Here is a 26,021-nt window from a genome sequence, read left to right as displayed (position 1 = left end):
TTGTTCAAATCTAAGGAAACAAAAAAAATTAAATACGTCAATAATTCTCCAAAATACCAACATAACTGTTTTTTTGTTGTTTTTTTTCGGGAGGGGTGGGGTTAGCCTCAGCCTTCCATTGAATACAAGCAGTTTGTGTGTTAAGCCACCAGGGGGCAGCATCTATCAATTTGTAGTCGTCATTCAGGACAGTTTATGGTTCTTCTTTTTATTTGACTTTTCAAAAAATGTTTTTCCAAATAACACTTAGTATTTTTCACCGTGTGGTTGGCAGGTGTACTGCAGATATTATACCCATTAGAATTAATTTGTAAGCCGTAAAACATCTTTCAATCTCGGTAGTATTGTAGACAGTTAGCAAGCCATATATCCATATTTTGAATTAATTTATAATGGTATTAATAAGATACATTTTCTTTGACTCACCTCCTCCGGTCTTCTTCAGAGAACCGAGCTGATTGGCTGGTGTCAGACTGAGGCTTAGAGCTGGAACTGCCATGGTGAGATGCACCTGCAAAAGGTCACAACCTTTACTGTTAATGGTGTCATTATGACATAGTCTACAATTTAATGAATGCCTCAACACCACTTAACAATTTTTAGCTGACGTACCCAGAGCCCTTTTTATCCACTCTTACTTTCACTGACTGGAGAGAAGACCCACTTGACCTTCTGATCTCCAGCTGCCATTAAAAAACAGCGAAATTCTGCACACATTAGTGAATGAGGTGCAAGATACCTGTGTCTTTCGGAACACCTGTGGTTGCAGGTGATGTACGTTCTGGAGCTATGTTTGCGACTCCTCTCATTCTCTGAAGAACATCTTCTGACAGCTAGGATAGAAAAGCCCAAGAGAATAAAAAAGAAGATTTAAAAGTGGCACAAAAAGGTTCACAATCAACATAGTTTCACTTAAATTCACTCCTTTTATCCTTTCATTCCTTTACGGATTACAAATGCGGCCAAAGACACAAAATGCATTACTAGCCTTCAGACTTGGAATTCTTTTTCTGGTTCATCATGATAAAAAATGTTGAGTAGCTGAAGACTCTTTATGACTGAATGGACGACGAACACATCCACAAAACCAAGTCATGGTAAGTGAAAAGAGTCAAAGTCATTGTCAAAGTCACTGTTTCTATCACTCACGTCCACTAGTGATTTAAATGAGTTTACAGAGTACATTGACAGCTAAACCAAGGTTAGTAACATAAACACATTGCTACAAAAACTCAATACCGATAATACGTTTTTTAAATAAAAATTAATTTAAAAAAAGGAAGAAGAAAGAACAAATGAACACCACTTGGCTTTGACGAAACGTCTTATTAATGGACAGTAACTAATAAACCGTAATATGGGTTTTTAAAGAAAACGTCTCTATTTAGATGAATAGCAATTATGCCGAATTCCCAAGTAAATTTAATAAGTTTATTTAAGACAAATGTTTTCCTTGGCTGATCACTATGAGAGGAGATGGCTGCTTGTAGAAGTGTTTCACCTGTTTGGCGTCTGCCGAGGCGCAACGTCAATAAAAAACGTTTTTATTTAGTAATGTCAGTCTTCCAGGTGCACAACAATTGTGCCGAATACATCCAAAAAATACAAAAGGCTTCCTTGACGCCTGTCACCTCTCAAATACAATTGTTGGCAGATGAGAAGGTTGGTCTAACTTGTTCGTGTACTTTTTGACTGCAGTTTGGTGTGACAGCCGAGAGGGTTCATGTTTAAATAGCCTCGGGCCGTTCATCAACCTGTCCCTGCATCCCTCTATATTCTGCACACATCTGCTGCCGCTTTGCTGGTCGTAGGCAAAACGTCAATCATACTCACGATGACTTTAAAACCGAAATATACCCTCTCCTATGTAGCAGTCTTAGACCTTTAGCAACATGCTAACGGCTAATCGAGTGTACCGTCAATAGAACGGGATATCAAGTGCTAGCTGAATTAGCATTATTACCTTGACACCGCGAAGAATTCTAACTCTGTCCTCATCGTCCACACCGAAGGACACTTTCCTGGTCGTACTTTCCCCAGAGCCCATGTCTCCCGGCCTTAGATATCGGTTTTATTTAATCCTTGGGGAAAATGATGGACCTACAATGAACTAAATGTTACTGTCCTACCCAATGACATATGTGAGAGATGAAGTCTGGGTTGCCAGATTCTGCTTAAAGAGTCCCCCGATACGAACTGTTTGTTGAAAAACCCAGACCATGCGTGACGATGACGAGAAAAAAAATAATTGTATTATTCATAAATATTGTATTTATGAATGGCATGGTAGGTATGTACATTAAAGTGTCGCTGACCCTAGAACGATTGAGTAATAAACAATTACTTATTTAAATCCCAACTTGGCAACCAAGACAATATTTCAACAGGAGGTGATGGGTACGGTGCCATTGCTACTGGAACATGCGACATTATGATAAATAATAAAAATTAAAAAAACCACAACAATTCGGTTTTACTTTTTATTTTTGTGTTAATATGAGAACTTCCTCCACGACCATAAAAATGTCATTTAATTTACATATTTTTCAAACTTTAAAAATCATCAGAAAACCTTAAAAATGACATGATTTTTTAATCCCATAAATGAAAATGATATTATTCTTATAATTATTAGTATCAAATATAATTACAGTACAATTATTACACCAGCCTTCAGCCTTATATACAGTACAGATTATTACAGTGCAAAAGAACAAAAAACAATCATCAATTTTCCATGTATACATATTTTGTCCATATGAAAATTATGTCAGTCTTCAAATTAAGGTGCTCCTTCAAATTAATTAAAGCCCAGTTAGGTGACAGCAGGATTACAGTGTGTTCATTCTACAAACACATCAATTTTTAAAAATATAGTTTTTAGAGCCACCAAGTAGATTTGCTTTCATAATATTTCTTATAATTATCCTCTGGGTGAGGACAAAACAACAAAACAAGTCTTGAAAACAGACAGTTACGTGTAGTTACAACCCATTATGCAGTGTGATCCAGGACTCCGGGGTGTTGGAGTGAATACTGAACGCTGGATAAACCATCTCCCTAAACACAACCCTAAAGGTATGAAGGTGCTCTCTGCGCCCTTTGATGCTATGGAATGAAAGTGTTCCCCTCTCATAGTCCAGTGCCACCTCAATCCTCAGGGGCTGGTGGGCAACTTCACCCAGAACTACATTACAGGAGCACTGGCACACTGTCAGTTTGCCATTTTTCCACTGCAGCCGCCAGGACACTGAGTTGTGTCCCAGGCGACTGTGGTCACCACGACGAGGGATGTTTTTGTAACACACCCCAATTGACCACATGCAGTTGGGCCCCACCTCTACCACCCACACATGCTCGCCACTTGAGAAACCCTGGCTGCAGAGAACCTGAGGTGCACTTGTAAAACGCTCAGGGTGCTCAGGGTACGGCTGCTTGCTGGGGCTGTACTTGACAGTGCGAAGGTCATTGGACATGATCAGGGTTGGGTGTGCAGTGATGACATTAAAGGTGAGGTCCAGGGGGTCCAGAACAATGTTGAGGGACTCCAAGAGGCGAATCATTTCTCCACGGAAGTCTTGGGTTTTGAGGCCTGTCTGGAGGCGCCTGGTGTTGAGTGGTGCTTTTGAGGGGACATTTGAAGGCACGTTACTCTCGACAACCTTTCTGAGTGCTTCTTCGATTAGCATGAACCTAGAAAGAAAAGAATAAAAGATTTCTACTAAGATCATTTGTCTGTTTTGTGTTTTTGCATTGTCTGTCCCGCATGACAGTCTTCAATATAAGCTGTATTTATGCGTAATTACTTAGGGCCTATCTGCTTACAACTTACAGATAAAACTTTACTTAAAATGTAAGACTTGTGTGTATTATAAAATTGTACTAAAATACATTTAAAGTATCATGGTTTTGATGCCAAAACTGAAAAAAAAAAAAAAACAGCTTAGTGCTGACCCTGAGAAGAACTTGCAGATCGGCCCAACACTAAAGCATTTTAAGTTGGTGTTAGAGTAAATTAACATTGATGCAAATATGGCAAAATACTTTCAAAACTTAAAAATGTATTGCACAAATGTTGCTGTTGTTCCTAAGTTTATTAGACAAAAAACCTAAAACATGCCAGACTGTTCACGGCATAGTGAAAATGTGCAGCGCCGTAACAGAAGAAGTGATTCCACAGCACCATCCAGTGGATACAGTAAATACTTGCAGAGACCGTAAAAAGAATGAACTACAGCTGCAGACCTTTATTGTACTCTACGGTCCATTTTATTTTGCAATTTGAAACATGAAGAGTTTTTAGAAAATGTTCCACTTCCAGAGTCACTCAAAGGTATTGTTGTGTTTCCTGAGCAGTCTTGGTTGTGTTTTGTTGTACCTGTGTATGAACATGCGGGTGTCCGTCTCATAGAGGGCCTCGTTGGCACTTCTCTGGGCATCCATCAACTGCTGCTGGTGTTCTTCCAGTGCACTCACGCCGAGCTGCCAGCTTTTTCGGCGCTGACCTTTCTCCTCCTCCAGGAGCACATACAGACGCTCCCTGAACCTGATCGCAGCACAGTAACACAGCAGGTTAAAGTAGAACCACAGCACACCTGGTCACACAGGTGTCATTAATTCAAATGTGTTCTTTGGCAAGAGGTTATTTTTCCTATAATTTGGCTTCACATTAAGCAGGTATTATTGTTTACCGCTCAAGTGACAGAAAACTGCCTTTTTATTTTATGAAATTCACATGGCAAAGTTTTAAATTAAATTCTTTGGTGTTGTTTTTTTTAAACGTGTTTATTATAAAAGACGATGACACATACATACTGCAACTATACTGGGTCTGAGTCATATCAGGCGCATGAAGTATTGCCCCCAGGAGACACGGTCTTTAGCTGTTGATCCGAAGCACTGGATTAACAGCTAAATAAAATAATATGTCATAAATTTACCATAAACTACATAGATCTCTAAATTAAAGAAAAAGTGGTCCGCCCCCCCCCCCCCCCCCCCCCCCCCCCCCCTTACAGGTTGATCCAGACCGACACCTGCACAGTAGTCGGTGCACATGTTTTGTATAAACAGCTGTGGGACGGTGCAGGCTTTAAATAGAGTTGAGATCACCTGATTGCTTACTAAATATTATGTGCAGCCATAGTCCCTTTATTATTGAATTAGATTGCATTGTTCTAGTTTGATTTGTATCAACCAACCCTATATTTGTTATTGTGACATCAAACCAGTGACAGCTCAGAAGTCTGAAGCAGCACAGAATAAAACATAACCTTTTTTACCCACATGATCTCTTTCATTATGACGCAGAAGTGAGTCATTATGGACTCCAGTAAATGTGCAGTCCATTACCTGTCCACCAGTGCAGCCATGTTGTCCACCAGTGAGACTGCCTTGTTGATCAGTTTGTCACCTATGTCCTCCGAGGCTCCCTGCTCCTCAGCCGTCTTCTGCAGGAGGCTCTCAGTGATGTGGAGCTTGCAGGAAACCACCTGCACAGACGACACACATGTGAAGCAAACTCTTTTTTCAAGTAAATCTGGAATAACGGGTTGAGCTTTTCGGTAAGAAACATTTTTCGATGTCTCTTCTGTTTGCAGGACATGAGTCAAATAGCTGGCGTGACATGTGACTTTCTGGAAGAATGATCCAGCATTTCTGAAAGGTCACGTGAAAACTGTTTTCAACTATAGGTTTTAAATAATTCATTATTAATATAGATTTTTAAACAGCCTCTTCTCCAGCATCCTGATAATTCAAATATAGGATTTTAATGACACAGAATCAGGTGTTAAACAGGTGTTAAACAAACAGGTGTTAAACAGCGATAACACTGTTTCGTAAATATACGAATATACTGTGTGTAGGCTTGTTGCATTGGTAAGCTCATTGTATCATGTATCATATACTGTAAGCTGCCTAAATACAGGTTCAAGTTGCTGGCTTAATACACACACCTGACCTCTACAACAGTCACAGAGTAAACCTGCAGTTTGGTCATTTTGCCCTGAAAAGTGAGCCACAGCTTTATTACCAGGAAATTGGGCTTCATTTTTATCAACCTGATCAGACAGATCAGGTTGTTGTAACCCCGTCCTGTTAAGGTGCTAGAATATTCACCTTGGTGCGACACTCCAGTGCTCGTCTCATCTCTTCTTCTGCCACACTGTAGGTGAGAACATCATGGTTCTGGTGTTGCCCCTCAAGGAAGCAGGTGCCACACAGTGAGGTCATGTCATTGGAGCAAAAGTACTCGAGTGGACGCTGGTGGACAGAGCAGCTCATCATTCCCAAATCGACCACGGGCTCCACCAGCGGGTGCACCTTAAACGACTCCTTCTCCTGGTGTTTGTGTAAGTGCCTGGAGCACAGAGACACTTCACACTTCAGGCAGGTCTTCACGGCTGGAGACTCATCGTCAATGCAGTGGTCACAGAAAACCTCCATCTTTACAGGCTTCGTGTCACTCTGTCTTCTGAAGAGCAGTATGGCAGCCTGGTAGCCTTCGATGATGTTGCAGAGTTTGAAGTTTCTCTGTAGGCTGTCCACACCCTTAAACTCCTCACGACAATCTGGGCAACGCGGAAGAATTTTACCAGTTTTATCAGCAGTGTCTGTCGTCTTGAATATGCAGGATCGACAGTAGTTGTGTCCACAGGGGAGAACCACCGGGTCAGAGTAGAGCTGGAGGCAGATGGAGCAGCTCAGCTCCAAGGCAAGCTGCTCCTCTGGTTTCCACAAAGACATGCTGACAGCAGTAGCTTGGTTTCTTTTTTTTTTCTTGTGTCGTGATTCTCCTCGTTACAATCTCCCGCCCATTGTCGCCGTTTAAGAAAAACCAGGGCTGAGTCTGCTGTGAGAACTGCTGAAATACCGAGCAAACAAGGAAACCAGCGGACCAGTAATATTTATGTGAGTGACAGGAGGTGGATCCATTAACGTGAGGCGGACAACATTCCTTTCCAAGAGGCCTGCTCCTCAGTGCTGCAAGGTATTGAGATCAGCATATGGGCTCCTGTTGTTGGTGAAAATACCCCACACACAACAGTTTTTGGAGAAATTCAGAGAACTCGTCTGCACTAGTTCCACAGTTCCACACTCCGTGAAGCAGGGGTGTTTCAAATGAGGGCTGATTTCCTATTGTTTCAATGCCCCAGGGCCAATTGCTTCTCCTGTGATACTTAGACTATAACTGTTGTTTAAAATTGTCAGTGTCAACCAGTTTTGGACAAATTTAGTCAAATGTATTGGTTTTCTTATTTCAAGATAAATAGAAATGCCAAAGGTTAAATCAATTTTAACCTTTAAACTAAGTAGTTTAATGTTATGTTTAGTTTAATGTTTAAGAAACAGCTAAAGATAAAGTTGCTATATATACAGTATATACATATACTGTATATATATACAGAATTTATCAGAAGGCTCTTCCATTTATTTATATGTATATATGACTGTTAAAATGAGTGGCTGTAAGGGTTCATTTTGGGAATTTACTGACCTGTGAATGGAATATGCCCCACTGAGAGTTCAAACATTGGTAACGCACTAATGACCCCGCAACAAAAAAGATCTGACAGATTTCTGCAAAAATGTGATTAATTGCAGGTAGAAATTATGGCACATGAGTACGGTTCTGCATGTGTTCAAATCCACCTACTGTAAATGAGGGCAGCTGGTGCCATGTACACAAATTGCAGTCACATATGCAAACGTCTCCTATTGACTGTCAACAGACCACAGGGAAACCCTCATGGTTGCCCCGTTTCTTTGCTGTTGTTGTTTTTCACCTTCACCCTCTGTAAGGAAGCCAAAAGAGTGAATTTATGACACTTGACAGTCCCGGCATTGAGGTCACCAACCGACATACAGTAGAGACAGTGGGAAGAGGATATGTACAAAATTACAGAGAATCACAGGTAAAAGTGGTAACCCATCACTGTTTCCAAAATAAACTAAAGCAGCAGACATCCATTCTGTTTTTTGTTTTTTGTTTTTTTTCATCTAATACACAGAAAGTGCAGTTGAGAACATAGCTAATTTATTAACCACAATATTTACCTGTGTCTTTTTATGCTTGAGAGACCAGATAATAGGATGTAGTACGAGACTGTTGATGAGAACAGTGTGGCTGCGCTGAGGTGTGCTGTCAAAGTGACTGATGGGTTCCAGGTATACCTAGATTTACACAAGGGATCTGGCCTAAGCCCGATCCTATATTACCCTATAAACCTATATCAAACAATTTCAAACTAAGCTAATAAAAGTTTTTCGTCTGTTCCGATCTGTTTACCCTCCCTTATTTATCCCTGATGTGAAAAATAAAAATAAGTCTCAGGGCATTTACTCCCACTCAGCCTCCGTCTCCAAGACGGATTTAAAACCATTTAAACAAGCAGAACAACCCCATCTTTTAGTAAGCTGAGAGCATGTGCACACACAGGTGTTCAGGGAGGTTGTTCCACAGCTGAGGACCATAGAACCCAATCGCAGCTTTACCAGGGTCGGTTCTGACCATGGGAGCACTGAGTAAATCTGTCCCTGACAGCATGAGGGTTCTGGTCTGGGGTCTCAGTGCAGTGATGTAAGGATATGACTGTGTGACGAGGACCGTTTTCTTGCTCTTGGTTTATTATCTTTTACACCTCTGACTGATCAGCTTAAAGCCAAATATAGTAGTGCAGGTTGTTTTGCACAGACAGTAAGCAGTTATACCTTAAAGTTAGTATTAACCGCAATGAATCACATTTTCAAACGTGTGGCACATTTCTTTGTTTGAGACAAACGTTTTGGGCCACACACCCCTTCTATATCCTATCCTGGTTGACACACCTGCAATACCCACACCTTAGAAACCCCGCCTCCCCAAAAAAATCTCGGTATGCACGTCAATCATGCTTAAATGAACCGAAAGGACATACTGCATAACAGCAGCATTAACATACCAACAACACACTCACACATTTGGATCAATCTGAAATGGAACAAAGTTTCAATATAATGTGTCATGGTTAAAATCCCACTTAAAAAAACTCTCCAAACAATCATCTCACGTTTTGTCTCACACACCCCAACACTGCCCTGATCCCCACCATTACTGAAGGCAGAGGAACATGATTTACAGATGAACCACATTAACTACACTTAACTACACTTTCTGCTTTGACTTGTGGAAATCTTTGTGTTTGATCTTTTCTGTCAGATCGGTGGAGTGTAGAGGTTGTGAACCTGAACTTCAGTCGTGGGTATCCAACAGAACCTGATGATCAGCATTCCACCACTGTGAACAGACATGGAGTTGTTGTGAAGCTGCAGTGACAATTCACTGTCTTGTCTCCAGTGACTTCTCATAAGGAGTCTAACATTGTGATGTAAGGCAATATCACTTACCACAGCTGATCTGTGCGGCTCAGGCTCAATGTTCAATTTCACATAAAAAGAGCCAAAACGATGAAGATCCTTTAAATGAAAGAACCTGATTTAAAGTTTTGAATCCTCGTGTTTATCATTGTTAGTATGGATTATTTGGATGTGTTCAAGTTCAATAATTAAAGGTTTTCTCTTGGTATGAACTAATTTTTATAAATTAGAAAGCTACTAAATCGAGTCCACTTCACTTTCTTCTAAGGAACTTTCTCATTATTTCTTTGGTTTTGAAATCCTCTCTGCCTACATGGATAATTATTACAGATTAAATGGATGATTGTCATTGTGATAATAATTATTTTAATGTGTTTGTACACTTTAAGAAAAGTAAGTTGTTGCAAAGTAGTTTGAAGAAGTGCTTGATATGAGAAAATAAAGGTTAGGCTCACATCTTTTACAGATGTCACAGATGGACATTGACAACAGTTCTAGTTGTGACAATTTTCAGCCTCCATATTCCATTTTCTCTGAGCATCTTCCTAATACTGTGTTTTGGCGTGCTCAAGGTTGGTGTCCTTTCAAATCTCTGTTTAAGCATTCCACAATTGGATAACTGTTTCTGCATCCTGTTTACTGGCAGTCGCATACGGCCTTAACAGTGATTAAATCACTGATGTATCCTGCATATGCATTTCTATTACCACTTCTTGTTCTATTCGTGTTGTAAGTGTAAAACACTCAGGATCCTACAGTTTAGTCTTGTTTTGTTCTCTGAATTCTCTTTGATTTGTGTGTAAAGTAAATATTTAAAAGCAAAGAAAAAGTAAGGTCAAGTTAAAATGTTTGTGCACCTTGCTGTAATAGTATTAAAGTGGTGACTCGATTCAATTGTTTATTCTGGTGTGACGTTGTTCAGGAATTTCCTTCGGTAACCAGCAGATGGAGACAAAGGCCTTTTTAATATTATAATCTGAACGCATTTATCGTAAACGATCTTCTCTGTAGACTTCCACTGATCACCATTACAGCAGAAACTAAATATTATTTAATGTAAATTCATTGTATTTTCTTCTGCTAGATAGAACTAGTTGTTACCCGCCTGTCACAGAACCAAATTCAGCCCACCACACAGACAGACAGGCCCACATGGCTCTGGTTGTGTTCTTACACACAAATCAGGAATGAAAGAACAACAGGGACAGCACAGGACTGTGAGGATGAGCAGGCTAATTCCCTGTTTGTTTTACATGCACTGGATAATTACCTTTACAGATTATTGCAATCTCTAAAAACACAACTGTGTTAAACTATAACAGTGATAGTCGCAGGTCGAATCCGGCCTGTTGAACCGTCCAATTCAGCCTGCGAATGGTGAGGATCTAAGAGAAAATACCGTGTGGTCCCCACTACACAGACTCTATTTACATTCTGTAAATTTGATTTTTAATTCATTTACTTGAGTATCGGGCCCCTGTCTGTCCAGAAATATTCTGGCCCTCTGACAAATACAGCTGGTGACCCTCTTACTACACATTTCATTTAAAAAAACCACAAACATAAAAAACTGCTATAGGCCCTCTCATCGTCAATCGTTGGCTCACTTACTTTCACGATAAATTCTCTTTTATACTTGCGTGTACACGTGTACACCGTATACCCATGAAGTTTTCAAGCATGTCTGTATATATAAGCTCCACATGTGATAACATTCTCCCATTTCTCATGGTGGAAATATTTATGCAAAGTCCTCATTTGAGCATGCAGTTCAAACAGTCAGGGTCCAGTGTTCTTTTCCCCCTCTCCTAGACGTGCTCGGCCTGCGGGGGCCTCCCCGTACAAAATGAAACATTGTTAGTGAGAGCCCCTCCCCCACCCCCACCCCGAGCCCCCGCGCCGGTAAATGTGTGTTTATATCAAAACCTGATATTCATATACATGTCACTGCTCGAGCTTGGAGGTATTTATTTTGAGCAGGCAGGGGGAAGTTAGAAGGGAGCTGTGATATGTAAATAGTTGTGATCCATTACAGGTGTCCCACTGCCCATTTGGAGGACAAGCAGTCTGATGACGTTTAAGTCAAAAGGAGAAGAAAAGAAGTGACAGGACTGGCCGAACACAACAAGACTGTTCACAAACGCACGGCTTAACGCTCCACTCTCACCTTTTTGCTGAAATACAATTGTTTTATGCAAATGTTCACATTATAGTTTAGATGCAATCAAGTGATCAATTGCAGGATTTTACAGTCAGTTAATTAGTTAATGGAGTGTGTTTAAAGAACAACGATTAGCTATGTAATATAATCTGCCTTTTTGCCTTTTGCTAACAAGTACATTTTGGTGGTAATTTATTTATAAATTAGTCTCTGAAGGAGTCAGGGCCTCACCCTCCTTAAACCTCACCACACGTCACATATGTTGAAGTTTCTGGTCTTTGTCCATCAATTGTCAGCACAATCCAGCGTTATGTTCAGAAGGCCGTCAAGGTCAACTTTTGGGCCACTTTTTTCTGCAGTGTAGACGTACTATGATTTTTGCTGCATTACTGTTGAAATTCTTGAAGAGCAGGATTTTGGTTTTTTTGTTGCATCTTTTTCATCTATATATTTTAAAAGAAGAAAAGGTGAATTCAGTCTTTCATCAATTACTGTTTAGTTACTGATATTTCTTGCTTCTCAAATTTCCCATAGATGTATTTACTTTAAAATGTACACTGTTTTAAAAAACACAAGACCTCTCTGTAACAATTTAGTTTTGTAACCTCACACAAAGGTTTATCGAGTTGCTCTGGTTCTTTTTGCTCAGTTCAGGCTAAAAAATGATTTATAACCACAAACAAAGTCAAAAATAGTCAATAAAAAAAAAAATAAAATAGGTGGTAGGGGGGGGGGGGGGGGGGGGGGGGGGGTCCAGACACTGTATCTTAGAAATATCAAGGAACATAACAATAAGAAGCATGGAAGGCAGTAGACGTAATAATATCTAATAACATTTTTCTGAAAATGCTATAACACTAGTTATTTTTGGTGACCAGGATTTTCCACTTTATGACTCAGATTTATGTTTTTTGATATCAAATATCACAGAGCACAAAAAAACCCCACAAACAAATAAAATTAGGTCTGTCAAAAACAATTTTTGACTTCGGTTCAAGAATGGATTTTTGAACATGAAGACTGTGGAGCTGCTCCGCTATAGGACAATTATTTATCATCATTAACAACAGTCACAAACACAATTTGTGATTGACTCTGGAAGTCATGGCACAGAAACATCAGAAGAGTCTGACCCCATAATGAAGGGCAAAAAGATCCTAAAACAAAAACAGCACAACCAAAAGAAATTGAACGTAGCACAATCCAATGTATGCTGTATAAGTGGTGAATGTAAACAAAGCCGTCAAAGAGTATAGTGGACGTCACAACGTACTCGTCCACTCCATTTGCCACTGACCTCCCATGTGAAGTTTGTTTTAATGCCGTCAGAACCTCGGAAGGATTGAACAAGACTTTCTTAAAAAAATATAGAAGAACGTAACCACAAAACGCCAGAGGATGAGGACGCCGTAAACAAAAGACATCCTTAAGACTGAAGATCTTTTTCAGGCATAAATAGTCAAACAGAAAAATAGAAAAAACATCTTCTTGCAAGGTCACCTCAAAGTGGCCTCAGTACTTTTTTTTAAGTTCAACATTTGTTAAAAAAATAAATTTCATTTTCTAGTGTCTCCATCACAGGGAATCATCTTGTCCATTGAAAACACAGCACTAACAATAGTCCCTTTTCTTGCGGAGGTGTGGCTGTCAGCCATACAAAGGCTTGCCCAAAAGTTTGAAAAGTGAGGTCCACGTTGGACCTGGACCTGAGCTTGTTCTACATGCAGCTAAGTGGATGAAAGCAGCAAAAAGTCCCACAGGCCCCGGGTTGATTCACAGAGCTCATTCTTGCCTTAATGCGATGATTAGAGCCCAGTGCTGCAGTGCTGACTGAACGCCAGCTCTTTCCTCCCTCCAGGTCCGTGCTGGGGAACTGCAGCCAAGTCATTGCCAGTAGAATGAACTTCATTGTCTTTGTTGTTCTACCAACAAAAAAAAACAAAACTCTGTGTTGGGCCATTTTCATCCAATATGCTTTAAATTAATTTGGCACATTAATGTATCCAACTAAAATCTTTTTCTTTTGTTCTTGTGTTGAACACAACCTTGTTTTGCTGTTGTTTATAGGAACGTCATGGATTGTGTGATGTACTGTATGAGGAAATAAAAGCTGTTTATTTATCCATGCTGTCATCTCTTGTATATTTCCGTTCTTCTTGAGTGACTTTGCTGGGAGACCCGACAGCTGCAGAAATATTATTTTGTGTACCAACACAAAAACAAACGTCCCTAAACATCATGACTCCATCTGCCAGGAATGTTGCATCTCACAAATGTCATCGCATCTCACTTTGATTCCAAGCAGAAAGAAGCAGTGCATGGCAAAAAAAAAAAGTTAGTGAACTTTTTCCAAACAGAAACACAAACATTTGTGGAACTTCTCGTACACTGTTTCCCTCCGTCTCTCCTCCCATCTATAAAGAAAGTGGGGTTGAGGAAAAGGGAGACAGGAAAGGACACAGAACCAGGGAGGGGGGATGGTTAGGGCCAGCTTTAGAAGAAATCTGGAACCTATAAACTTTGGGTAACTTCTACGACAAGAAGCAAACGTCACGACCGTTTGATTTGTTTGGCTGCAGGACACACCTTTGTCTCCGCCTACGTCCTTTTGATCGGACCAATTGCTCGAGATTCCTTCTTCCTGTTGTCTCTGGCTCAGCTGTGCAAAAAGAAGTCCCGCTGACCAATCACTGAGTCAGATGGGAGGGAAGCTGAAGGTTTTCACGCTCCCCTCCCTTTAAAAAAATCAGATTGGTGGTTGCTGCCGCTGTCTCACATGCAGCTACAGGGACGGAACATGACAGGCGTTCAGTTGGCCGATACCGTGTTCGCTGACAGAGAGGGAGCTGGAGAGTGACAGGTGGAGATTAACAAGGAAAATCTACTTGCTTGACTTTTATAACATTCTGGACTGTAACGTTTGGATGGGACCAAGTGTAAAGTTGGCGAGAGAAGAAGAACACAGGACAAGGCTGGAGGAACAAAAAGGTAACAGAGGTTGTTCCTGAAGAAGAAGCGTCCACAGGAAAGGACCGGAAAGGACCTGTGTGGTACGAAACATCCACTGGAATATTGGCAGAAGAGAAGGAATCCAGGATCTTCAAGGAGAGAGTGAGGAAAAAAACGTGGCCAAGCATGAGAGAGGAGGAGCAGTGTACTGATGACCACTCTAAGGGAGGGGTTGTTTCTAGCAAGGAGAACAAGGGAAAAATACCTTCCAATGCGTGTCCCGTTGTTGTAGCCACACCAGTGGTTCTAAAGCGGCAGTCCAACTCAGAAGCTCACATAACAACGATAACGCCCATCACATCAGCAGACGAGGGCAGGGTCAAACCAGGAGATGGCATTCAGATCTTCACCCCAACTGGACCTAAAAGACTCAAGAAGAGTCCTCAACACCGGTCACCTTCCTCAGGTCCATCCCTTTCTCCTGGTCCTGGTCCCAGTCCTGGAAGCCTGTCAGGCCTGGAGGACCCACACGCCCAGAGAGTGATTGCCAACATCAGGGAGCGCCAGCGGACACAGTCTCTGAATGAAGCCTTTGCTTCACTGCGTAAGATAATCCCCACACTACCCAGTGACAAACTGAGCAAAATCCAGACCCTTAAACTGGCGTCACGCTACATTGACTTCCTCTACCAGGTACTGCAGAGCGACGAGATGGACACTAAACTGGCCGGCTGTAACTACCTGGCGCATGAAAGACTGAGCTATGCCTTCTCTGTCTGGAGGATGGAAGGAGCCTGGTCCAGCATGTCAGCTGGTCACTAACACGGTCGGAACCAGAGATTTATCTGTAGACGGAAAAACCTGAAAACTGGAGTGAATGTTCCCGGTGACTTTTTGAAGAACAGTTCTGAGCCCGCATTCTCTTACGGTTGTCCAAGACGTAAATGTAAATGTGTGTGTGATTTCAGCAGTTGGGGGAATTCTTTACAATTTCTTTAATGTTGTTTCTTTTGTTTGTTTGTTTGTTGACAACAACTCAGTTTACACTTTTCAGCACAGAAGAAATATCACTTTTCCGCAGCTTTCTACTTGAGGTGAAAATCCCACATTTTGGATCAAATGCCATTTCTGGGGGGGAAAAGGGAGAGTGATGGCCAACCAGGAGTTCAGATTCTTGACAAAGACAAATCAGCTAGAACCAAACCACCAACCTCCAGGTTAGAGGATAACCACCCCTGCCCACTGAGCCAAAAACATCCTGACACAGATTGCAGAAAGGGCAGCGCAGAAAAAAACACCAGACATTTTTTAATTCTTTCACAGTTTCAGCTTCTTTACATCGCTGTGAACAATTGTCACCGTCCTCAGCAGCTCCATTATAGTCATAGGTATGCATATATTTTCACCTACATAATAATGTATTTATTTCACCTCATTTCTGACCTGACAATTCAATTTAGTCCGAAACTGGAAACACATACAGATCAGACCTTTGACTTTTCCATAACTCCTCAGCTTCAATTTTGTCTAAGAATTCGATATGTACCCAAGATTTCTGACCACCCTTTGAACCCAAGTGTCAGTGGAAAAGAAGCTGCAGGCAGCTGTCATCCCAAATTAGGTTTCTCTTTCTTATTCTAAAACCAAGAATCTTTTATTTCTTCCAGAGCCAAAAAAAGTCTCATCACCAAATTCTTTCCTCTCATTTCGGCCCTAAATTTTGCTTGCATTGCACGAAAGCCTTGATACAGTGAACTGACGAGGAGGCATAATGAAAACAAACGGTTTCTAAGAGCCATGAATCATCTGTGTCACCATCAAAGAGGAGGCTGATGTTGCTCCCTGCTGGGCCTCCATATACCACCAGGAGTGACAGAGGAGGTGAGAGCTGATTTATACACACACAAATGAGCAGAAAACCACCGGGGAAGTGCTGAGAAAACGTGCTGAAAAAGCAACCAGACTGACCTTTTTTGTACAAAAATCCTCAACTATAATTCACAATATTACATTTTTTTAAACTGTTGTTCCTCCAATTTTGGGGAAAACACTGCCATCACTAGAAACTAAACTAAACTAAAAGGGGCGTCTTACTGTTTGTTTTCAGCACAAAGCCATTAAAATCCAACTTCCACCACTGCCAACATGCAGCAATCTGTGATTAAGTACCACAGGGAGGTACCGCTAATGTCTGCAGCCCTTCAGTGACTCCAGTAAATCCTGGTCTTAAATGACCAAACAACACTGAAACGCTGGAAGGCAGTTCACATAAAAGAGTGGTCTAAAAATGGGAGGTGAATACAGTAAGAGTGGTTGTTCTTGGCACGTGAACCAGCATTTATTTAATAACTGAGACATGAACACGTCCAAAAGTTTGAGAGCAACATGGTGATACTTACATGAGGCTGTCTTACATGAGGCATGTCCAATTCTGAAACGAAACTTTCTTCACATCATGAATATTTATTGTGTTTTTATCCATAAAAATATCAATAATTTGAGTACTGTGCAAAAAAGGAAGGTTTTACTTGGAAGATTTTAAAGTAAAATAAAAAAATGTCAATTCACCAAGAATAAGTGTTTAATTTTTTTATAGATAAATTGTATTTTTTTAAATAAAGGATTATTTGTCATTGATGATTATTAATTAACTAACTAACTGGCTATCTTACCTTTCTTTTTATCTTCTACATTTGAGCTCAAAACTGTCTCTACAGCTGGAATATGATGACCAAAACAACTCACCTCTCAAACCTCAGCCCGAGTTTGTCAATTGGTCTGTATTTCTGAAATCGTTTGTTTCCTTTACTTCCTGTTTGAAGATCACCTGAAAACGCGGTCTGGCAGCAGATAAGGCGACATCTAGTGGACTTTTCTGGCACAGCACATCTTTGATTTAAAAGAAATACAAGCTCGAACAGTGAGGATCAGTTAGGATGCTACAAAGAGACCAAAACAAACCGACTGGTCATGCAGAAGAAATGTATTTATAAATAAATGTCTAATGGTCAGGGGAAAAAAACCTGTATGCCAAACATCCCATCACAAAGCTGTTTTTTAACAATGTATTCAAGACTCTAACTTGGTGTTAACTACATTTTTCAACCCACACTTTCTTCTCATTTTCTTAAATATGACACTCATTACAATTGGATAAAATTATCTTTTATTCAATTCCTATCCGCCAAAATCATGTATCCAGTATTAATTACTAGTGTTCACCTACATCTGAGGCAGGACTTTAAGACATATTGTTGGCGGCCATATTGGATCACATACTGTTTTACCAAAGTTAAAGTACAGGGGAAAAATAATTATTGTTTCAATAAGTTTGAACTTTACCTCTAAATCTATTAATGACATTTAGACATTTAAAGGTGATGCAATTTAATTGGTCAAAACGTAATTATTACTTTCTATCAACAACCATAGCTTAGCATCCATCAACAGACTAGCCGTGCTTAGCTTTTGCTAGGTGTGGTATTACAGGCGGATTTTTTGGCAGATCATATATACTCACTAATAGGCAAATACTCCAGAGACATGTGATATGTGTACGTACCAAAATACTGGATAAGTCAAACATTAAAAAATGAATTCACTTTAAAGCCAATGCTTGTGCAAAAAACATTGAAACCAGTTCATACTGGAAGTATTTTTTTTTAATCAAGAGGAAAAGTCAATAATGAGAATAAAAAATAGAGAATCTTTCTATACATACACCTGGTAGGAAACTGATAGGAAAAACACAGAGATATTAAAGAAAAGGATGAAACAAAGATTTCACTGTTGTGTTATAGATACAGAGTTACTGCAAGTCCAGTTAGTTAAGAGTCGCCAATACACATACTACTGAATGCATCAAGGCACATGGGTGACATGTGTATTTTGGTCTTGGAATTTCTATGTACAATTAAGAGCTGAGGCCGTACTGACCGTTAGGTAAGACAAAAAAGTGGAATAATACAGAAGAGGTCACTTCAGTATACAACTTACTAACACTTGCAGGTGTGTGCACAAAACATGTACTTTAACATATGTACTAGTGCACATATCGATCACAGGGTCTCTTTTCCCATTTACACACACACACTCTCACACACCACACATACACACACACACACTCATTTACTTCATCTGCTGTGTAAGACGTGTAAGTTGCTATGAGGAAATCTATGCACAAAATGAAAAAGTGGAACTCCTCCTCCATACGTCACATCTACAGAGTGGGAGCAGAGGTGAGAGAGCAGCAGAGGGGAATGCTGCTCCTGAGGCCGTCTGTGGACCAGACGCTGTCCAGGATCTGAGTAAAACTAACTGAAGACTTCCTGTTTCCTACCTGCTGCTGGACTGGTCAGCTGTTACCATTGTTGTGACTGCACAACACCAGTCTATTTGACAGAAACTTCTAGATTGTGCTGTTCTATGATTAAGTATAGATGAAAACCATTCACCACCATATTGGTGAAAACCAAGGCCACTTCAGACAAAGGTCACCAGGTTTCTGTGTGAACGCAGGCGTCTGACCACTCACATCCGCGTGCGGTCCCACATACAGTACAAGCGGGAGTCAAGAGGTTCTAAGACAGATCATCTAGTTTCAAAAGGCGTCTGATTTTAACATGTTGAGACACATCTCAGACTGGTCATGATATCTCCATTCAGTCTTCAGCTGAGTTATATTTGAATTACTTATTGAGGTCTCTCAACCATCAAAAATAAAACCTTATTTAAAATCAGAGCAACTACTAAATTTGAATGACCAGTGAATTGTTGAGGCCTTGATGCAGGGCGGGACCAAAAAGACATGAAGTTTCACAGTGCTGCCAAACTGTTAGCTGTCTTCCAGAGCCAAGTGTTACTACCTGATTTAACACACAATTATGATGATTGTGTGTTGTGTATGCTGTGAGGTTCGAATATTGAAAATGTGAAGATCTGTACAAAAGGCCACTGCAAGAAGAAGTCGCTGCTCTTTTCAATACAAAGGCAATAAAAACTAAAATCAGCACCAAGTAGTGAGTAGTGACTCACTCCTGCTTGAACAAACTCAGCCCTTGGTGGATGCTCCTTTCACACTGAATCTTATGAAACAATGAAAGTTTTTTCATTGATATCTCGAAAACAGATTGAATGCAGAACCAAACTAGACATTTGGGTTTAAAGGCAGTTCTGGAGGAAGTGCAACAACAATCCTGGAAAAGAGGTCCATGAGTGCGTACTGTCAAAACCCATCTGTTTGAATGCAGAACTGAATGTGGCGGATAGTCAGACTGTAGTTAAAGTATTACTTGATGCATCTCAGTTACATTAGAGAGGTTGTCAGTAAGTGAGCCCTTAGTGTCCAGATGTTGTGTTGACATCAGAATATCTTTAAGAAAATGTACATTTGGTGAAACAAACCTAGTGCACAAACAAACGTTGCTACATTAGAACCAAAGAGCACAACGGCTACGAGCCCATGGATCGGAACGATCAGAAATCAAACCAGAACCAAGTCCGTGACCAGAAAACTGTTCACCCTGTTGACGATCAGACATCAGGACCTGTTATGTTCCACCTCTCATCCAAGATGCTTCTTCAAAAGGAGATGAGGGCTGAAACATCTCAGAGGAACTTGAATAATAAAAAAATCTAAATTCTAGCCAGACTTCGACTTACAGGCTCCAACCAACAAAAATGAGTCAAACAGCTGCTCAACACAAAAAATCACAAAATTGACAAATAAGCACAAATACAACACATTAGTCCTGTTAACTTGGTACTGACAAGACCTGGACCTGCGTTTAAGACTGTGAAACATTTAAAGTCTGCTCATGGAATCCACAGGTTGTCATCTTTACAAAAAAAAAAAAGCAGAGTCACTGTAAGAGCACTTTTGAACTGATCAGTTTGCCAAATGCAGGCTGTTTTAAGGCAGGTTCTTCTGGGTGATGAAGTCCATGAAGTCCATTACCACTGAAGTCACCGACGTACAGACCAACAGAATGCTCCTCTGTGGTGTCACGGTGGGAGGAATGATCCTTTTTTTGCCTCTAATATAAAACAGTCATACAGTATACAACACCAGTGGTACGTCAGCATCGCTCTGTACATGTGTGTGTGTGTGTGTGTGTAGGTTTAAAGTGTATGTGTGTGCATGTAAGACAGGGAAAAGGAGTGAAGAAAAAGTTGACGTTACAGTATTTGTGCATTCCTAAAATGAGTTGAAATTTAAAGGATGGAAACAAAACCAACGGCTTTACATCCAGATTTTTAAAAACTCTAAATAACAAAGACAGGAGTGTCTGTGTGTGTGTGTGTGTGTGTGTGTTGTCTTCTCCCAGAGCTTTGGAATCTTTTTATATGGTTCACATTATGGAATGAACAGTGCAAAAAAAACAACAAGGACTTCAGCCCTTTGTCTTTGTTTCTTCAAAACCACAGTTGTCCACGTCGTGTCTTCATTTGTCTCTGTTTTATCTCTGAGTTTCTTTGTCTTCGTCTCCTGTTAGTGGTTAAGTTGACTTTTGTGACATCATTAAAAACACACCATCATCTGTGTCTTCTTCTCTTCATCTAAAAAAAAATCTTTCTTTCTTTTTTGTTTGTTTTGCAGGATTATCCACGAGGATTCAGAGTAGAGTAGATCACATGACCTGATGTTCTACAGCAGGTTCTCACTGAAGCAGCCGGGCTGGACCCCACTGTGTGTCGGCTGCTTCACCTCTGACCTGTGGCAGTAAAGGAATGGATTCAATGTTGGGGAGTTCTCTCTGCTCTGAACACAGTTGTTGGTCCTTCCTTTAAGGCAACAAACGGCTGCTGGTGATTCTGTAGTGATTCTAGAAGAATCTGAGCTCCACTCCTAAACTCTTGGTTATGTCCCCTCTGGACGTGAACACAATGAGGTCTAGTACAAAAATGGTCTCGTGTAGCTGTGGTCTTTGGTGAGGTTTGAGAAGGTTTCCCAGCTGCAGACGGAGCTGCTGACTTCATCTGAGCAGCATCCAGACTGTAGAGCGTCAGCATCACAGAATAATGGGTGAACTGAGTGTTGATAAGGCAGGTGTGGGTCGGGGCTCAGAGGCTTTAAAAAATCTCCTATCCTTCAAGGCCACAGGTTGGACCCAAATCCTGGAGGTGGTCTCTGTGAAGTGAGTGGTCGGGTTCTTCTACATGGAGTCACTGTCGTGCTCCATCGGCTCATCAGAGAGACTGAGGAGAAAATGGAAAAGATTCAGTGTGTGAAGAATTCAGCTACAACACTGTTGTCTGTGTAACACGGAATCATGGTCAATGTTTAGAGATATTGATTGATTGATTTATTGGTGAGGTGATCTGTAATACCTTATATTTAGCCACTTGCCCTTTCACTAATCTAATCACTAAAAATATGTAACAAGTTATTAGCTATCCTAGCTTTTAGCTGTGTCGGAGTCATCATCACACAGATTCATTCCTGAGCATTTTATTTAGAAAAAATGTATGACACTAAACAGACTAAACTTTTCGTGACTGACAACTAGTGATGTTTTGTTTTTTTTGGGTGTGTGTTTTTTACCTCTTGCCGGAGAGGACACCCACAGACAGTGAGGCCAGAGCATTGACGGCATCTGTTTCCTCACAGTCTCTTCTCTGAGCAGCCAGGTAGGACAGAGACACTGATCCACTCTGAGCCTTCACACTCTGCCAGTACTGACCTAGAGCACACACACACACACAAAATCAGGAAACCGGCACTATCACAGAAGCAACATTATTAAAACACAAAGAAGAAATCCTGCTCACTTTGTATTTTAATGACGGCCTGCAGCGAGCGGACAGCGTTGGCGTTGGGTTTCTGAAGCAGCACTTCTTCAGACAGCGGCTCCTGCAGGTGAGAAAAGCAACAGTGGACACAAAGAAAAATGTTTTTAAAATATATGAGGAGTAGTTCTGTCTACAAATGAACCAAACCTACAGCTGTGAACATTTATCATCAATAGTCAACTGTGCTGGATTATTATTCCTAATGCTGAGGGCCGTAAAACAGACAGCACAGATTTAGTGCCTCTGCCCGAGGTTGCTTCATTAAATTTCCAAAAACAACTCCATTATGTCAGACCATCATTCCATACCTGTATACCCAGAAGAGCACTGACACAGGCCTCAGACGCATCACAGATCCCTGTCAGGTCATGACCTCCCTCCAGGGCCAGAACGACACGACCGCCTGCGAGAGACATCAGCTGACGGGTCAGGAAGCTGAAACCTGCGGTGAACAAACAGCCAGAGGAAAGTTAACGGAATAAAACTTTTTTTATTCCTTTTCTTTAATGTGAAGCCCGGAGGACGTCTCCAGTCCACTGTGTCAAAGTGAGAGAACTACACTTACACTTGGCCGAGACCTTGTATCCTCCCAGAGGAGCTGGGTTTCCTTCTGCCGCGTCAAATCCGGCCGACACCAGGACGACGTCAGGGCTGAACTCCTGAGCGATGGGCATCACCACAGACCTGCAGACACACACAGGCGTTTGTCATGTGAGGAGGGAGCTAAGAATGAAGAACATGTGTCAATATGTCAATGTTTTTTAAACATAATTCTTCTGAGCACTAACACTGTGATGAGTCTTCTCTCCATGAAGATCACTGATTCTGGAGTTCCATGTATTAAAAGCATTTGAATTAAATTTCAGTGCCACAGTTGTAGCAGTTATCAGGCCTGCCTTACACGCAGAAGGTCCTGGGTTCATGGCCCACCGGGACCACTTACTTAATAGTCCCTCCTTTGGCACTCTGTGTGGGTTGCTTAGACTCACACTGTTAATTTCTCTTTTCTTGAACAACTTAAATGAATTATAAATGAAATAATTCGCTGTTGTGTGGAATATGGTGTAAAAACAAGGTGAATAAAAATGAGAAGACAGTTGTGAAGTTGTGTAAAAAACTAAAAACAAATTAATGGGGAAACAGATTTTAGTACAGCTTCATGATGTACCATATAAAATATACGGTATATACAGTACTTTATATATATGTGCTTTGTTAAATAAAGAAGAAAAATAATATAAAAATAATATCTGGTTACAGAACTGGATCATTGAAGTTATATGACTTGTGACCCACTTTCAGGTCACAACCCGCCATCTGAGAAACAATGATGTAAAGTAGGCTTCAAACACAAACCATGGTAATTTCACCATCTGACTTGCATCATGCATTTTATGTGCATTCCGGTTGAAATGGAACAAAAAAAGGAACAAAAAAATCTTCTTTATGAAGATGGTTTGTCAAACATTTTGTTTTTTTGGACAGACTCACTTCAAAATCTCTCTGAGATGACAAATTTCTCTGACCGCTCTGTTAAGTCGTTATCGTGACAAGTGAAATGGACTCATCCCAGACTCAGCAGCTCTGATGGGGCGAACAGAGGAGCATTGTTTCCTCTGAGGAGGAGGCTACACCGTTAGAATGTTCCGTCAGGTCCTGAAGCTGAGCGACATCAAACAGAAGAACATTTCCAACATGCTATTGTTGTGCATCTATAAAGAAGGAGGAAGAGCTTGATGCCGTCCCGAGGTGGACAGAGGCTGAAACTCTTCCTCTGTGCAGTCGGCAGACTTCAAAGTCACGGAGTGGGAGTCTGTTTCCTATTAGAGGCTTGTCACTCGCCTCACGTCACTGACAACACGGAGAAAAGAGGAAAAACAGCCCATCTGGGATCCATTTCACTTCATTATTCTGCCTGGGGACTTTTGAGACCCCCACTCCCTCCTCTTCTCTCTCACACTCTCTCTCTCTCTCTCTCACACACACACACACACACACACACACACACACACACACGAGCCAGCTCACATACTGCTGTCATGACTGCATGCAGATGGACAACATGAGCTCATAGATGAAAATGAGCACACGCAGAGATAGGCTGAAGACAAACATTGTCCAGTGTGAGCACAAACACACACACACACACACACACACACCCATACAACCAAAAGGTCTACAAATGGGAAGAGGTCTTAACATGGATGACATTCCAGGGAAAACCACACAGCGGAAGTTTGACCCTGTTACAGAGCCACACGTCGTTTCAGTCAAATAAACTTCATCAGTAAAGTCTTCCTCTTCATTATCATCATCAGTGTGGAAACTATCCCTGTACACACCCGACCACAGTCCCCCCCACTACCCCACTACCCCACCCTGAACCGAACCTCCACTGTGGAGCCATTAAAGCTGCTGCTCTTCGCCTCAGACACAGTAACTAGTGACAAACTAATGGAAGGACGGAGAGAAGGTGGAGGAGACGCTTATTAAAGATCAATCACAGCGGGAAAAGCAACATGTGTGTGGTGAGGTTAGGTGGTAGCAGTGGGGGGAGAACGAGTGAAGTATAAGGAGAGAAGGTACCAGTGTCTGGAGCTGGACTTAAAGTTGAACTCATAAAACATTTTTACATCAGAAGCCGTAAATTAGTGTTTTCAGTTAGAAACTGTACAAATCATGATGTGGAGTTTCTGTTGTCACTCACGTTTCATAAGGCTGAGGGAGGACACTGACACACAGCAGAAATATCACCAGCTGCTTCTCTAAACTGACCACAGGGTGGCTATTTATTTATTGCCCGCTTCTGTCCAGACCCTACTGCCTGGGCTTTGTTACCATCAACATCATATAAATTGTACTTTGTACTTTGAATTCTGGGCCAAAATTGTGAAATATCAACAACTAAAAACCTAAAAGGCAGATACAAAAAGCAAGTTTGGGTTTGGGGCAGAAACAAAAAGACCCGAGAAATTAATACTTAATATCAGGTGTAGTTAACCAACATAGGAATAATTGTTGACTTTAGGACTGTAATGAAGTTACATTTAAACAACAATAAACATCAGCCAAGACGTTAGCTACATGTTAGCAGTAGCATAAGTCATTTAAAGCCCATTTTTAGGGACAGAAAAGACAGAACGGGTTAAAAGTGAACGTCACACATGTGACAGGGCCTTGAAAAGGTTTAAACCTAAGTTTCTGGCCACACCAATTCTGACACACGGCAAGATTCGCCCCCAGGCCTTGACTGAAGGGAGAGAGTGAAACCACCATCACACCAGCAGCTGTGCAGTTAGACAAATAAATCTCTGGGAACGTTCAAATTGACAGTAATATATTCTAATAGAGTCTGTACAGACAGTAAATGTGTTTGTCGTTGTAGGTACACAGTAACGACAGGAACATGTGATCAGTGATGACAGAGTCTGACTGCTTATTTTTATTAGTCTCTGGGTCACAGCCCACCCACCTGATAGACACATGGTTAAGCCTTTTGGTTTAAATACCGTATAGAAACATAGGCAGGCGGCGTAAATGGGCATGGACTCCCACTCCACCCCCCCTTCTTCCCACTGGATCCTGCATGACTTTGCCATTATTTTCCAGTAACCTTGCGGTCGCCACAGTTGCCTTGAGGGCTTTTGCTGCAGCAAAAAAAAAAAAAAAAAAAAACCCCAAAAATATACTCTTTTGAAAGTTTCCTGGTGCCCAACAACCCCCGAACACAAATTCCACAGCCACAACAAGGGACAATCAGACC

General features: G+C 41.1%; 5 protein-coding genes across 8 annotated transcripts in view; 2 read left to right on the top strand and 3 right to left on the bottom strand.

Moving 5' to 3' along the window:
* LOC103384750 (MICOS complex subunit mic25a-like) overlaps window positions 1–2,334 on the bottom strand; it is a 39,233-nt gene extending 36,899 nt beyond the window's left edge. Inside the window, exons 1-4 of the mRNA XM_025059118.1 lie at window positions 1,964–2,334; window positions 740–833; window positions 427–511; window positions 7–10 (exon numbers count right to left, since the gene is read on the bottom strand). Of these exons, the coding sequence (XP_024914886.1) occupies window positions 7–10; window positions 427–511; window positions 740–833; window positions 1,964–2,047 (267 nt within the window). The 5' untranslated portion in view covers window positions 2,048–2,334. The remainder of the gene's footprint in view (window positions 1–6; window positions 11–426; window positions 512–739; window positions 834–1,963) is intronic.
* snphb (syntaphilin b) overlaps window positions 1–26,021 on the top strand; it is a 1,167,912-nt gene that overhangs the window by 165,296 nt on the left and 976,595 nt on the right. The window lies entirely within an intron of this gene.
* Window positions 2,470–10,479, bottom strand: LOC103384748 (E3 ubiquitin/ISG15 ligase TRIM25). The gene is made up of 4 exons (XM_008318396.3): window positions 6,121–10,479; window positions 5,353–5,492; window positions 4,379–4,546; window positions 2,470–3,693 (listed from the first exon to the last, which is right to left on the bottom strand). Exons 1-4 carry the CDS (start codon window positions 6,745–6,747, stop codon window positions 2,985–2,987), a joined length of 1,644 nt encoding a protein of 547 aa, XP_008316618.1. The 5' UTR covers window positions 6,748–10,479; the 3' UTR covers window positions 2,470–2,984.
* LOC103384747 (twist-related protein 2-like) lies at window positions 13,953–19,527 on the top strand. Its single transcript, XM_008318394.2, has one exon. It carries the CDS (start codon window positions 14,654–14,656, stop codon window positions 15,287–15,289), a length of 636 nt encoding a protein of 211 aa, XP_008316616.1. The 5' UTR covers window positions 13,953–14,653; the 3' UTR covers window positions 15,290–19,527.
* hdac7a (histone deacetylase 7a) overlaps window positions 20,764–26,021 on the bottom strand; it is a 49,460-nt gene continuing 44,202 nt past the window's right edge. For all 3 annotated transcript variants that reach the window (XM_008318392.3, XM_008318393.2, XM_017035736.2), the window contains 5 exons: window positions 22,824–22,942; window positions 22,567–22,700; window positions 22,238–22,319; window positions 22,011–22,149; window positions 20,764–21,664 (listed from right to left, as the gene is read on the bottom strand). In XM_008318392.3, the coding sequence (XP_008316614.1) occupies window positions 21,622–21,664; window positions 22,011–22,149; window positions 22,238–22,319; window positions 22,567–22,700; window positions 22,824–22,942 (517 nt within the window). In that variant the 3' untranslated portion in view covers window positions 20,764–21,621. The remainder of the gene's footprint in view (window positions 21,665–22,010; window positions 22,150–22,237; window positions 22,320–22,566; window positions 22,701–22,823; window positions 22,943–26,021) is intronic.

Source organism: Cynoglossus semilaevis, chromosome 10 (genome assembly GCF_000523025.1).
Source record: "Cynoglossus semilaevis isolate Cse_v1.0 chromosome 10, Cse_v1.0, whole genome shotgun sequence".
Lineage (NCBI taxonomy): Eukaryota > Metazoa > Chordata > Actinopteri > Pleuronectiformes > Cynoglossidae > Cynoglossus > Cynoglossus semilaevis.
Note: the sequence above shows the minus strand (reverse complement) of the source record. Positions and strands in the feature narration are given on the sequence as shown.

Excerpts from the sequence above, each read along its gene's own strand:
- LOC103384748 (XM_008318396.3), bottom strand. The coding sequence starts at position 6,747 with ATGTCTTTGTGGAAACCAGAGGAGCAGCTTGCCTTGGAGCTGAGCTGC. Across the intron at positions 5,493-6,120 it reads CACTGGAGTGTCGCACCAAG|GTGGTTTCCTGCAAGCTCCA; the intron begins GTGAATATTCTA and ends TCGTCTGTGCAG. Across the intron at positions 4,547-5,352 it reads ATGGCTGCACTGGTGGACAG|GTTCAGGGAGCGTCTGTATG; the intron begins GTAATGGACTGC and ends TGCTGCGATCAG.
- LOC103384747 (XM_008318394.2), top strand. The coding sequence starts at position 14,654 with ATGAGAGAGGAGGAGCAGTGTACTGATGACCACTCTAAGGGAGGGGTT.